Here is a 13,800-nt window from a genome sequence, read left to right as displayed (position 1 = left end):
TGTTGCAGGAATGCTCTATTCCTTTTTCCAGGTCTTATAGACATCTGGGCCGGCAGTGGTCTCACGGTCCGTCCTATTGGTCTGGTGGGGGTGAGTGTAAGTCTGCAGGGGTCGCCATTCTTATTAGGGGGAGCCTCTTCACACTAGATTCTGTTCAGGAGCTCGTCTGCGGCAGATTGCTTATCGTAGACGGCTCCTGGGCAGGTGAGCCTATTAGGCTAATCTGTGTGTATGCACCCCCTGGTAAGAACGAGCGTTTGGAGCTTTTCCAGACCCTGCGGCTGCAGCTCGCAACCACTAGGGCAGTAGTGATGGCCGGAGATTTCAACTGCCCCATGGAAGAGGATGGACGCAGCACCTGCAACACTGCTAAGCTTGATTTGACATCTAAACTGCTCATAGAAATGGTAACCGAAGCTTCTCTGCGGGATGCTGTGGGCTCCATGGGGGCTGGCTCCGTGAATTACACGTGGAGCCGCCCCGATGGCTCGGTGCATTCCCGCATTGACTTTGTGTTTACCTCTAGAGCAGTGAAGCAGAACAGGCATGCTATGGTTCCCTGCTTCTTCTCTGACCACAGAGCCATTCTCTTCCAAGGAGACCTGGGCAATGGTTTTCCTCCTGGCCCAGGCTCCTGGAAGTTGAACTGTGCTCTGCTGGAAAGGGAGGAGGTGCTGGCCGAGCTGAAGGATGCCTACATCACATGGAAGAATGATAAATGCTATTTTGAATGCATGAGTGATTGGTGGGAATATGTTAAGGCTAACATTCGCAGTTTCTTTCAGGTCAAAGGAAGACAACAGGCGTGCGACCGAAAGAGGAACTTCAAGGGACTGCAGAGACAACTGCAGTCCCTGCAGGACCTCCAACGGTGCGGCTGGGACGTGAGAGATGATCTGGAGGAGACCAAAAAGAGCCTGAAAGGGCACTTCGAGGAGGAATCCAGACGCATCGTCTTCCGTTCCAAGGTGGAGAACCTGGAGAAGGGTGAGAAATGTAACTCTTTCTTTTTCAGGAAACTCCACTCTGGCCACACGCCCCTGACTGAGCTGCGAGATGAGACCGGTATTCCCAGGCAGGGGAAGGAGGGCGTCATGAAGGTCATCACGGACTACTATGGCGACCTCTACTCCCCAAAGACGACGGACAGTACTGTGGCTGATGAGTTCCTGTCAGGTATCACTAACACTATTGATCCTGCAGGTAAAGCAGCCATGGATGCTCCCTTGGTGTTGGAGGAGTTGCACTCTGCCGCTAAATCCTTTAGGCAGGGCAGGACCCCGGGCAGTGATGGTCTCCCAGCAGAGCTCTATGTAGCGCTGTGGGACCTCATTGGCCCGGACCTGCTCGAGCTGTACAAGGAGATGGTGGTGGAGGGCAAAATGCCTCCTTCACTGAGGGAGGGACTGATCACGATCTTGTATAAGCGTAAGGGGGAGAGATGTGAGCTGAAAAATTGGAGGCCCATCTCTCTCCTGAACGTGGACTACAAGATCCTGGCCAAGGTACTTGCCAACAGGCTGAAGGCTGTCATCGGACAGATCATTCACCCGGACCAGACCTGCGGCATTCCTGGCCGCAGGATTGCAGATAGCCTTGCCCTCCTCAGAGACACGGTCCATTACATCAAGGACCGGAACGTGCATGCGGCTCTGGTCAGCCTTGACCAGGAGAAGGCCTTTGACCGTGTCTCACATGAGTTGATGGGTAGGGTCCTGCAGAGGTTTGGGCTTGGTGAAATGTTTTGCACGTATGTTAACCTGATGTACCTTGATATTCACAGCTCGGTGTTGGTGAACGGCTGGAAGACTGACCCCTTTCCTATTCTATCTGGGGTCAGACAAGGCTGCCCTCTTTCACCTCTTCTTTTTGTTTGTGTTATAGAGCTCCTGGCTGTATGCATCAGACGGAAACCAGAGATCAGAGGGGTCATCGCACCGGGTCCAGACCGTAGAGAGGCCAAGTGCTCGCTGTACATGGACGACGTCACTGTCTTCTGCGCTGACCAGAGTTCGGTGACAGCACTCGTCCAGACCTGCGAGAGCTTCGGCCGAGCTTCAGGGGCAAAAGTCAACTGCGGGAAGTCAGAGGCTATGCTGTTCGGGCAGTGGCACCTGTCATCCTCCGCTCCATTCCCCTTTGCTGTCAAGCCGGACTTCATCAAAATTCTGGGAGTCTGGCTTGGTGGTGAAGGTGCGGCCCTGAAGTGCTGGGACGAAAGACTTGCCACTGTAAGGCAAAAAATTGGACTGTGGAGCCTCAGAGACCTTACCATCGAAGGAAAAGCACTTGTACTGCGCAACGAGATCCTTCCCATTCTGCAGTACACAGCGCAGGCCTGGCCACCTCTGGTCACGGTCTGCAGGGCCATCACAAGGGCAGTGTTTCACTTCATCTGGGGCTCCAAGATGGACAGAGTAAAGCGGACAGTTATGTACAAGGAGCCCCTCAAAGGTGGAAAGGGAATACCAGATATCCCCACCATGCTGCGAGCCTTCTTTGTTTGCAACTGTATCCGCAGGACTTTGTGTGAGACTGATAATGACTCTGCAGGAAACTCCATGTCTCGCTTTTTCCTCCTACCCCTTTGGAGGGCCCTAGGCTGGGCTAAGTGGGACAGCTCCATCCCTTACAACTGGAACACTCCCTGGTTCTACCTGGACGTGTCCAAGTTTGTGAGGGAGCACCAACTGGAGGGAGTTAAACCTGACTTGTGGAAACCAAAGACTATCCACAAGCTCATCAGAGCAAAAGACGTCATGGAGCCTATTCCAGGGCTCCCTTCAGCAACTGCCAAGCAGGTATGGGACAATGTGGCCTCCAAAAGGCTCACAAATAGACACAAGGACATGTCATGGATGGCAATCCAAGGGGGTCTGCCCCTAAGGACATTCATGCACTCCCGTAACCTGTGCAGGTACAGACATTGCCCCTGGTGCATCTCTCACGAGGAAACAGCTATGCACTTGTTTTGGGACTGTACTTATGCACAGTTGTTGTTAGATGCCCTGGAAAATGAACTCAAAGACTGTGTGCCAAGGAGCAACCTTTCGTACCACTCGGTACTTTACGGACTGTTTCCTGGCACCCACACCTATGGGGCAATCCAGGAGGCCTGGCGCCTTATGAACTGTGTTAAGGACGCTTTGTGGCTTGCCAGGAATCGCCTCATTCTGCGGAGGGAGAGGATGTCTATCCAGGACTGTCGCAGGCTGATTCACAGCCTGCTAAGAGACTATTCCATCATGGACAGCCCTGAGGAAGAAGAGGACTAAACCCCCCTTCTTCTGCCCCCTCCCCCCATGCTTGATTGTCCAACAAGGACTGGGACAGTGGCCCCTTCCCCCATTTTTCACAGAGACTGATGTTTTGTTGATATGTCTTTCTATTTATTTACCCTTCCCATATATGTGTCTGTCTTTCAATAAAAACTTCAGTTCTGTGATTCCCCCCTCCCTTCCCCTCTACCCTCCACACCCATAGACCTTGTTGATTGTTGTTTTTGTTTAAGTAGTGAATGAATAATGCAAAGTATTATGTATAGTATAGGATGCCTTGTGCTATATGTTTTGCAATGCATTATATTGTATGTTTGATTATGTTTGATAGTGTATTGGGTTTAGGCTGTGCTGCGACACAGTACACTTGTATGTGTGATTTATGTATGTTTTTTGCCATCTTTATGTTAATAAAGAATGCTTTTTTCAATCAAAAAAAATCTGTTCTTATCAGTGCTGACTGACTGGACTGTGACTACACTCGGGCTCCAGAGGACTTGCTGCCGCATTTTTTTTCTGGACCTGCACCGGCCGAGGAAGCTGAAAGAGGACTGCTGAGAGGAAGAAGGATTCGACTTGCCGAGGGTTAGACTTGCTGCTCTGCCCTCTGAAGAAGCGACTGCCAAGCTCCGACCAGCGTCCCCCAGACTGCCGACTGCGACGAGGAAGGACTACAAGTAGCAGAGGGTCAGACTTGTTTGCTCTGCCCTCTGTGAAACCGACCTCCGACCAGCGACGACCAGACCCTGCGACGAGGAAGGACTTCGACCAGCATTGGGCTAGACTTGTTTGCTCTGCCCTCTGCGAAGCCGTCTCCCGACCTCCGACCAGCGGCGACCAGACCCTGCGACCGCGACGAGGAAGGACTTCGACTGGCATTGGGTTAGACTTGTTTGCTCTGCCCTCTGCGAAAGCGACTTCCGACCTCCGACCGCCGCAGACCCTTCTCCAGCCCAACTTCGACCCCGGGCAAGAAGCAGGAGAGATGGCCTCAGCTGCCCCCACCCCGGTGCCAGCCTCAGCCTCCGCTCCAGCCACCTCTGCCAGGAAGAAGGCGGCAAAGAAGGGACCGAAGCCGGCCGAAGCTCTGCCCGACCAGGTCCCATCCACCTCCACCGCCCCTCCAGCAACAGCCCCCGAGAAGCCCAGCCAGACCCAGCCCAAGGGTACCCCAGCCTTGGAGCCCTGGATGAGGCAGACCGTCGTGATGAAGCTGAAGGAGGTGGAAGGAAAGATGCCGGACATGACGACGGAGACCTTCGGCAAGAAGATGATCCTTGAACAGGGGTTCTCGACCGCTGAAACCCTCAGCATACAGAACTACATCAAGGGCATCTTTTACGTGACCTTTGCCTCCATTGCAATCTGCAAGAGGTACTGGGAAGCGGTGAAAGCGGCGAGGCCTGAATCCCCTTTCTCTCGCTTTGTGGGCAATTGCCCTATTCAAAGAGAGGAGAGGCGGGTGACGGTTTCAATGCGGAACCCACACACGCCTGGCAAGGACATCGCCACTTTCCTGGGCCGTTTCTGCACGGTGATCAAGGAGCCCTCCAAGATCCTGGACAGGAATGGCTTCTGGACAGGCAAGTGGGCTGTCATCGTCAAGCTCCTAAAAGATAACTGGAGCCCCGATGGAGTTGTGCACCTGCCACAGTTCTTCTCCCTGGGCGCATCTGCAGGATTTCTCAGTTATCCGGACCAGCCGCGGATCTGCAAGACCTGCGGTGGGAAGGACCACATTGGGAGAGACTGCAAGGTGGCAGCCTGCAAGAAGTGCAAGGTGGCGGGACACGACACCAAGGATTGCCCCACCCAGAAGACATGCAACCTCTGTGGGGAGGTGAACCATGTCTACAGAGACTGCCCCAATAGGGCAAAATCCTATGTGGCAGCAGTGACTGGACAAGGCCAGCAGAGGCGCCAGGAGGGTAAGAAACCTTCCACCCCCACCCCACCCCCCCGCACCCGTCCTACCCTTCCTACCCCACCCCTTCCCACCCATCCTACCCCACGCCCTCCTCCCACTGTGACAGCAACTCCCACCCCCACTGCTGGCACAACCCCTCCCCCCTCTCCCTCCCGCTCCCTTCTCCATCCCACTGTCTCTTCCACCCCCCCTGTCTCTCTCCTCTCCGAGGAAGAGTTTCCCCCTCTTGTACCCTCTGCAGGCACTCAACAGTCGAGCAGGAAGCGAAAGGAGTTTGACAGCCCAGCTGCTGACCCCGACCCTTCCAAGAAGTTGGCGGTAGAACAGGTCGAGAACCCTCTTCCACTAGAGGACGAGATGGAGGCGATGGTGGAAAGCCTCGTGGAGGAGGTAGTACCTGACCTTAATGCTGACAACTTAATCGAACAGCTGATCCAGAGCTGTATGCAGCCGCCCCAACAGGGCGACCCAGCAACCGTTCAAGAGGAAGCACCGCCCGACAAGAGTGGTAGCTAAATGTATTTTCCGTGTTCTAACCTTTTTTCTCCCAACTAATGGTGTCTTTTTCCCTTTTTACCATTAATGTGAGGAGTATTAAGGATAAGTTTAGAAGACAGTCTGTGTTTGCATTTTTAGATACTCAGAAATGTGATGTTTACATGTTGCAGGAATGCTCTATTCCTTTTTCCAGGTCTTATAGACATCTGGGCCGGCAGTGGTCTCACGGTCCGTCCTATTGGTCTGGTGGGGGTGAGTGTAAGTCTGCAGGGGTCGCCATTCTTATTAGGGGGAGCCTCTTCACACTAGATTCTGTTCAGGAGCTCGTCTGCGGCAGATTGCTTATCGTAGACGGCTCCTGGGCAGGTGAGCCTATTAGGCTAATCTGTGTGTATGCACCCCCTGGTAAGAACGAGCGTTTGGAGCTTTTCCAGACCCTGCGGCTGCAGCTCGCAACCACTAGGGCAGTAGTGATGGCCGGAGATTTCAACTGCCCCATGGAAGAGGATGGACGCAGCACCTGCAACACTGCTAAGCTTGATTTGACATCTAAACTGCTCATAGAAATGGTAACCGAAGCTTCTCTGCGGGATGCTGTGGGCTCCATGGGGGCTGGCTCCGTGAATTACACGTGGAGCCGCCCCGATGGCTCGGTGCATTCCCGCATTGACTTTGTGTTTACCTCTAGAGCAGTGAAGCAGAACAGGCATGCTATGGTTCCCTGCTTCTTCTCTGACCACAGAGCCATTCTCTTCCAAGGAGACCTGGGCAATGGTTTTCCTCCTGGCCCAGGCTCCTGGAAGTTGAACTGTGCTCTGCTGGAAAGGGAGGAGGTGCTGGCCGAGCTGAAGGATGCCTACATCACATGGAAGAATGATAAATGCTATTTTGAATGCATGAGTGATTGGTGGGAATATGTTAAGGCTAACATTCGCAGTTTCTTTCAGGTCAAAGGAAGACAACAGGCGTGCGACCGAAAGAGGAACTTCAAGGGACTGCAGAGACAACTGCAGTCCCTGCAGGACCTCCAACGGTGCGGCTGGGACGTGAGAGATGATCTGGAGGAGACCAAAAAGAGCCTGAAAGGGCACTTCGAGGAGGAATCCAGACGCATCGTCTTCCGTTCCAAGGTGGAGAACCTGGAGAAGGGTGAGAAATGTAACTCTTTCTTTTTCAGGAAACTCCACTCTGGCCACACGCCCCTGACTGAGCTGCGAGATGAGACCGGTATTCCCAGGCAGGGGAAGGAGGGCGTCATGAAGGTCATCACGGACTACTATGGCGACCTCTACTCCCCAAAGACGACGGACAGTACTGTGGCTGATGAGTTCCTGTCAGGTATCACTAACACTATTGATCCTGCAGGTAAAGCAGCCATGGATGCTCCCTTGGTGTTGGAGGAGTTGCACTCTGCCGCTAAATCCTTTAGGCAGGGCAGGACCCCGGGCAGTGATGGTCTCCCAGCAGAGCTCTATGTAGCGCTGTGGGACCTCATTGGCCCGGACCTGCTCGAGCTGTACAAGGAGATGGTGGTGGAGGGCAAAATGCCTCCTTCACTGAGGGAGGGACTGATCACGATCTTGTATAAGCGTAAGGGGGAGAGATGTGAGCTGAAAAATTGGAGGCCCATCTCTCTCCTGAACGTGGACTACAAGATCCTGGCCAAGGTACTTGCCAACAGGCTGAAGGCTGTCATCGGACAGATCATTCACCCGGACCAGACCTGCGGCATTCCTGGCCGCAGGATTGCAGATAGCCTTGCCCTCCTCAGAGACACGGTCCATTACATCAAGGACCGGAACGTGCATGCGGCTCTGGTCAGCCTTGACCAGGAGAAGGCCTTTGACCGTGTCTCACATGAGTTGATGGGTAGGGTCCTGCAGAGGTTTGGGCTTGGTGAAATGTTTTGCACGTATGTTAACCTGATGTACCTTGATATTCACAGCTCGGTGTTGGTGAACGGCTGGAAGACTGACCCCTTTCCTATTCTATCTGGGGTCAGACAAGGCTGCCCTCTTTCACCTCTTCTTTTTGTTTGTGTTATAGAGCTCCTGGCTGTATGCATCAGACGGAAACCAGAGATCAGAGGGGTCATCGCACCGGGTCCAGACCGTAGAGAGGCCAAGTGCTCGCTGTACATGGACGACGTCACTGTCTTCTGCGCTGACCAGAGTTCGGTGACAGCACTCGTCCAGACCTGCGAGAGCTTCGGCCGAGCTTCAGGGGCAAAAGTCAACTGCGGGAAGTCAGAGGCTATGCTGTTCGGGCAGTGGCACCTGTCATCCTCCGCTCCATTCCCCTTTGCTGTCAAGCCGGACTTCATCAAAATTCTGGGAGTCTGGCTTGGTGGTGAAGGTGCGGCCCTGAAGTGCTGGGACGAAAGACTTGCCACTGTAAGGCAAAAAATTGGACTGTGGAGCCTCAGAGACCTTACCATCGAAGGAAAAGCACTTGTACTGCGCAACGAGATCCTTCCCGTTCTGCAGTACACAGCGCAGGCCTGGCCACCTCTGGTCACGGTCTGCAGGGCCATCACAAGGGCAGTGTTTCACTTCATCTGGGGCTCCAAGATGGACAGAGTAAAGCGGACAGTTATGTACAAGGAGCCCCTCAAAGGTGGAAAGGGAATACCAGATATCCCCACCATGCTGCGAGCCTTCTTTGTTTGCAACTGTATCCGCAGGACTTTGTGTGAGACTGATAATGACTCTGCAGGAAACTCCATGTCTCGCTTTTTCCTCCTACCCCTTTGGAGGGCCCTAGGCTGGGCTAAGTGGGACAGCTCCATCCCTTACAACTGGAACACTCCCTGGTTCTACCTGGACGTGTCCAAGTTTGTGAGGGAGCACCAACTGGAGGGAGTTAAACCTGACTTGTGGAAACCAAAGACTATCCACAAGCTCATCAGAGCAAAAGACGTCATGGAGCCTATTCCAGGGCTCCCTTCAGCAACTGCCAAGCAGGTATGGGACAATGTGGCCTCCAAAAGGCTCACAAATAGACACAAGGACATGTCATGGATGGCAATCCAAGGGGGTCTGCCCCTAAGGACATTCATGCACTCCCGTAACCTGTGCAGGTACAGACATTGCCCCTGGTGCATCTCTCACGAGGAAACAGCTATGCACTTGTTTTGGGACTGTACTTATGCACAGTTGTTGTTAGATGCCCTGGAAAATGAACTCAAAGACTGTGTGCCAAGGAGCAACCTTTCGTACCACTCGGTACTTTACGGACTGTTTCCTGGCACCCACACCTATGGGGCAATCCAGGAGGCCTGGCGCCTTATGAACTGTGTTAAGGACGCTTTGTGGCTTGCCAGGAATCGCCTCATTCTGCGGAGGGAGAGGATGTCTATCCAGGACTGTCGCAGGCTGATTCACAGCCTGCTAAGAGACTATTCCATCATGGACAGCCCTGAGGAAGAAGAGGACTAAACCCCCCTTCTTCTGCCCCCTCCCCCCATGCTTGATTGTCCAACAAGGACTGGGACAGTGGCCCCTTCCCCCATTTTTCACAGAGACTGATGTTTGGTTGATATGTCTTTCTATTTATTTACCCTTCCCATATATGTGTCTGTCTTTCAATAAAAACTTCAGTTCTGTGATTCCCCCCTCCCTTCCCCTCTACCCTCCACACCCATAGACCTTGTTGATTGTTGTTTTTGTTTAAGTAGTGAATGAATAATGCAAAGTATTATGTATAGTATAGGATGCCTTGTGCTATATGTTTTGCAATGCATTATATTGTATGTTTGATTATGTTTGATAGTGTATTGGGTTTAGGCTGTGCTGCGACACAGTACACTTGTATGTGTGATTTATGTATGTTTTTTGCCATCTTTATGTTAATAAAGAATGCTTTTTTCAATCAAAAAATCTGTTCTTATCAGTTTAATATCTGATACGCCCCCTATCTGGGGGCCATATATTAAATGGATTTTTAGAACAGGGAGATGGAAGAAGAGCTTGCTCTGTCCACTCCACGCATTGACCTGGTATTGCATTACTTCCAGGACCGGTGCACCTTTCCTAAACTGTTATCCAAAAATAGAAAAGAACTATTTAACTCTTTCGTTTCACTTTGTTTCATTCTTACAGATTCAACAAACTAGTCTTTTGCCTGTGTCTGCACGTCATGCAATCAAATGACAATACCACCACCTGCTGCGCCTCCTGCACTCACCTGCTTGCACTTTGGCACTTCTTAACACTTCATTTGGTTTATGTACGTAACTACTGAAAATAAACAAGATCTGTTTATTTGGTGTCGTCTCGTCTGGTGCCTTATTGTGTCTACATTTGTTTTTCTCCATTTAGGCCTATGTCTGGGATTGAACCCAAATTATATATCATTGGAGTTGAGTTGCAGAGTAATTTGGAAATCAATTGCACAAAGAACGTATTGCATAATGAACGTATGCTACAGTTTGAGCTCTGATTTTCCAACCCACCCAGGTGATGCCACATTTAGATTTTGAATTCGTTTGCGTCTCTTTTTCACTTTTTTGGCACCAAGAAGTGTCAACCAACCACACGGATAGATTGAACTTTTGCACATGGATAGATTGAACTTTTGCAGTCGTGAATTGGCCATCTTTTCATTTGGACAACTTGAATATTTTGCAAACTTTGTCCCCACATAGAAATTTGGGAGACTAGGTTTATGCTTAATCTTTTGAAATTGGCGCTCATTTGGTCAAGCAATTTGTTTCCAATAAATGGTTTTGTTACGGGTTTAAATGTGCCTCTTTCGGCATCGTGCGACCATCAAGAAACCTTTTTGGGTCCCTATTTGCAAGGACAATCAATTGGAGAAAGCATCTCGTGGTCTGTGTCTCCCTCCAATGGACCTCAGCAAGCAAGTGCAATACTTGTAAACATCAGAACACACTGACATCAGAGTAGAATGTTGGTTGTTTGAAAATTAGAATGAGAATGCACCAACATTCTGTGTTCTGACTGTCAACATTCTCTTCTTCCTGAACATTCCGTAGACACTGTGAACATTCCGAGCAATGTTTCTGAGCATTTCAATGAAGGGTTACACTGTCTAATAAACTGCAGGGACACGGCTCGAAGAAAGGAAGGCCGCAAAGCGTCTTTTGGGTGGGTGTGGCAGAGGTTTGCAGGAGGCGGTGCCAATGCAAATCATGCAGCTAGCAAGAGAGTATGGGAAAGAAACCCAGAGCACTTCTGCTTGTAACTAAGCTATGGTAAAGGCAAGTGGTGGGCAACAAAAAAAAAAAAAAAAAAAAAAAAAAGGCCCTTGCTGTGGGTCAGTCATTGCAGTAGCTGGAAGCACCTTGGACAGGGCCGCAAGCAGCAGGAGGCCGCTCTTCATAGATTGTTGGTGGCTGCTCTAGCATTCTCCTTGATTGTGTGAGTCAGGTCAGAACGGAGCGTGTTTTTTCCGTGCCCTTAATGGGTTATCGCTTCTCGGCCTTTTGGCTAAGATCAAGTGTAGTATCTGTTCTTATCAGTGCTGACTGACTGGACTGTGACTACACTCGGGCTCCAGAGGACCTGCTGCCGCATTTTTTCTGGACCTGCACCGGCCGAGGAAGCTGAAAGAGGACTGCTGAGAGGAAGAAGGATTCGACTTGCCGAGGGTTAGACTTGCTGCTCTGCCCTCTGAAGAAGCGACTGCCAAGCTCCGACCAGCGTCCCCCAGACTGCCGACTGCGACGAGGAAGGACTACAAGTAGCAGAGGGTCAGACTTGTTTGCTCTGCCCTCTGTGAAACCGACCTCCGACCAGCGACGACCAGACCCTGCGACGAGGAAGGACTTCGACCAGCATTGGGCTAGACTTGTTTGCTCTGCCCTCTGCGAAGCCGTCTCCCGACCTCCGACCAGCGGCGACCAGACCCTGCGACCGCGACGAGGAAGGACTTCGACTGGCATTGGGTTAGACTTGTTTGCTCTGCCCTCTGCGAAAGCGACTTCCGACCTCCGACCGCCGCAGACCCTTCTCCAGCCCAACTTCGACCCCGGGCAAGAAGCAGGAGAGATGGCCTCAGCTGCCCCCACCCCGGTGCCAGCCTCAGCCTCCGCTCCAGCCACCTCTGCCAGGAAGAAGGCGGCAAAGAAGGGACCGAAGCCGGCCGAAGCTCTGCCCGACCAGGTCCCATCCACCTCCACCGCCCCTCCAGCAACAGCCCCCGAGAAGCCCAGCCAGACCCAGCCCAAGGGTACCCCAGCCTTGGAGCCCTGGATGAGGCAGACCGTTGTGATGAAGCTGAAGGAGGTGGAAGGAAAGATGCCGGACATGACGACGGAGACCTTCGGCAAGAAGATGATCCTTGAACAGGGGTTCTCGACCGCTGAAACCCTCAGCATACAGAACTACATCAAGGGCATCTTTTACGTGACCTTTGCCTCCATTGCAATCTGCAAGAGGTACTGGGAAGCGGTGAAAGCGGCGAGGCCTGAATCCCCTTTCTCTCGCTTTGTGGGCAATTGCCCTATTCAAAGAGAGGAGAGGCGGATGACGGTTTCAATGCGGAACCCACACACGCCTGGCAAGGACATCGCCACTTTCCTGGGCCGTTTCTGCACGGTGATCAAGGAGCCCTCCAAGATCCTGGACAGGAATGGCTTCTGGACAGGCAAGTGGGCTGTCATCGTCAAGCTCCTAAAAGATAACTGGAGCCCCGATGGAGTTGTGCACCTGCCACAGTTCTTCTCCCTGGGCGCATCTGCAGGATTTCTCAGTTATCCGGACCAGCCGCGGATCTGCAAGACCTGCGGTGGGAAGGACCACATTGGGAGAGACTGCAAGGTGGCAGCCTGCAAGAAGTGCAAGGTGGCGGGACACGACACCAAGGATTGCCCCACCCAGAAGACATGCAACCTCTGTGGGGAGGTGAACCATGTCTACAGAGACTGCCCCAATAGGGCAAAATCCTATGTGGCAGCAGTGACTGGACAAGGCCAGCAGAGGCGCCAGGAGGGTAAGAAACCTTCCACCCCCACCCCACCCCCCCGCACCCGTCCTACCCTTCCTACCCCACCCCTTCCCACCCATCCTACCCCACGCCCTCCTCCCACTGTGACAGCAACTCCCACCCCCACTGCTGGCACAACCCCTCCCCCCTCTCCCTCCCGCTCCCTTCTCCATCCCACTGTCTCTTCCACCCCCCCTGTCTCTCTCCTCTCCGAGGAAGAGTTTCCCCCTCTTGTACCCCCTGCAGGCACTCAACAGTCGAGCAGGAAGCGAAAGGAGTTTGACAGCCCAGCTGCTGACCCCGACCCTTCCAAGAAGTTGGCGGTAGAACAGGTCGAGAACCCTCTTCCACTAGAGGACGAGATGGAGGCGATGGTGGAAAGCCTCGTGGAGGAGGTAGTACCTGACCTTAATGCTGACAACTTAATCGAACAGCTGATCCAGAGCTGTATGCAGCCGCCCCAACAGGGCGACCCAGCAACCGTTCAAGAGGAAGCACCGCCCGACAAGAGTGGTAGCTAAATGTATTTTCCGTGTTCTAACCTTTTTTCTCCCAACTAATGGTGTCTTTTTCCCTTTTTACCATTAATGTGAGGAGTATTAAGGATAAGTTTAGAAGACAGTCTGTGTTTGCATTTTTAGATACTCAGAAATGTGATGTTTACATGTTGCAGGAATGCTCTATTCCTTTTTCCAGGTCTTATAGACATCTGGGCCGGCAGTGGTCTCACGGTCCGTCCTATTGGTCTGGTGGGGGTGAGTGTAAGTCTGCAGGGGTCGCCATTCTTATTAGGGGGAGCCTCTTCACACTAGATTCTGTTCAGGAGCTCGTCTGCGGCAGATTGCTTATCGTAGACGGCTCCTGGGCAGGTGAGCCTATTAGGCTAATCTGTGTGTATGCACCCCCTGGTAAGAACGAGCGTTTGGAGCTTTTCCAGACCCTGCGGCTGCAGCTCGCAACCACTAGGGCAGTAGTGATGGCCGGAGATTTCAACTGCCCCATGGAAGAGGATGGACGCAGCACCTGCAACACTGCTAAGCTTGATTTGACATCTAAACTGCTCATAGAAATGGTAACCGAAGCTTCTCTGCGGGATGCTGTGGGCTCCATGGGGGCTGGCTCCGTGAATTACACGTGGAGCCGCCCCGA

General features: G+C 52.4%; 2 protein-coding genes and 2 pseudogenes across 2 annotated transcripts; all 4 read left to right on the top strand.

Moving 5' to 3' along the window:
• Positions 1–4,395: 4,395 nt before the first annotated feature.
• On the top strand, positions 4,396–5,721 carry LOC148542598 (uncharacterized). The gene has a single exon (XM_088468500.1). The coding sequence runs from the start codon at positions 4,468–4,470 to the stop codon at positions 5,719–5,721; it is 1,254 nt and encodes a 417-aa protein (XP_088324626.1). The 5' UTR covers positions 4,396–4,467.
• Positions 5,722–9,559: 3,838 nt separating this feature from the next.
• On the top strand, positions 9,560–9,734 carry LOC148542597 (U2 spliceosomal RNA; annotated as a pseudogene).
• Positions 9,735–11,133: 1,399 nt separating this feature from the next.
• Positions 11,134–11,233, top strand: LOC148542596 (U2 spliceosomal RNA; annotated as a pseudogene).
• A 613-nt stretch (positions 11,234–11,846) lies between these two features.
• Positions 11,847–13,172, top strand: LOC148542595 (uncharacterized). Its single transcript, XM_088468499.1, has one exon. The coding sequence runs from the start codon at positions 11,919–11,921 to the stop codon at positions 13,170–13,172; it is 1,254 nt and encodes a 417-aa protein (XP_088324625.1). The 5' UTR covers positions 11,847–11,918.
• Positions 13,173–13,800: the final 628 nt, after the last annotated feature.

Source organism: Taudactylus pleione, unplaced genomic scaffold (genome assembly GCF_031769625.1).
Source record: "Taudactylus pleione unplaced genomic scaffold, aTauple2 ptg000012l, whole genome shotgun sequence".
Taxonomy (NCBI): domain Eukaryota; kingdom Metazoa; phylum Chordata; class Amphibia; order Anura; family Myobatrachidae; genus Taudactylus; species Taudactylus pleione.
Note: the sequence above shows the minus strand (reverse complement) of the source record. Positions and strands in the feature narration are given on the sequence as shown.

Coding starts and splice junctions, on each gene's coding strand:
- LOC148542598 (XM_088468500.1), top strand. CDS start 4,468: ATGAGGCAGACCGTCGTGATGAAGCTGAAGGAGGTGGAAGGAAAGATG.
- LOC148542595 (XM_088468499.1), top strand. CDS start 11,919: ATGAGGCAGACCGTTGTGATGAAGCTGAAGGAGGTGGAAGGAAAGATG.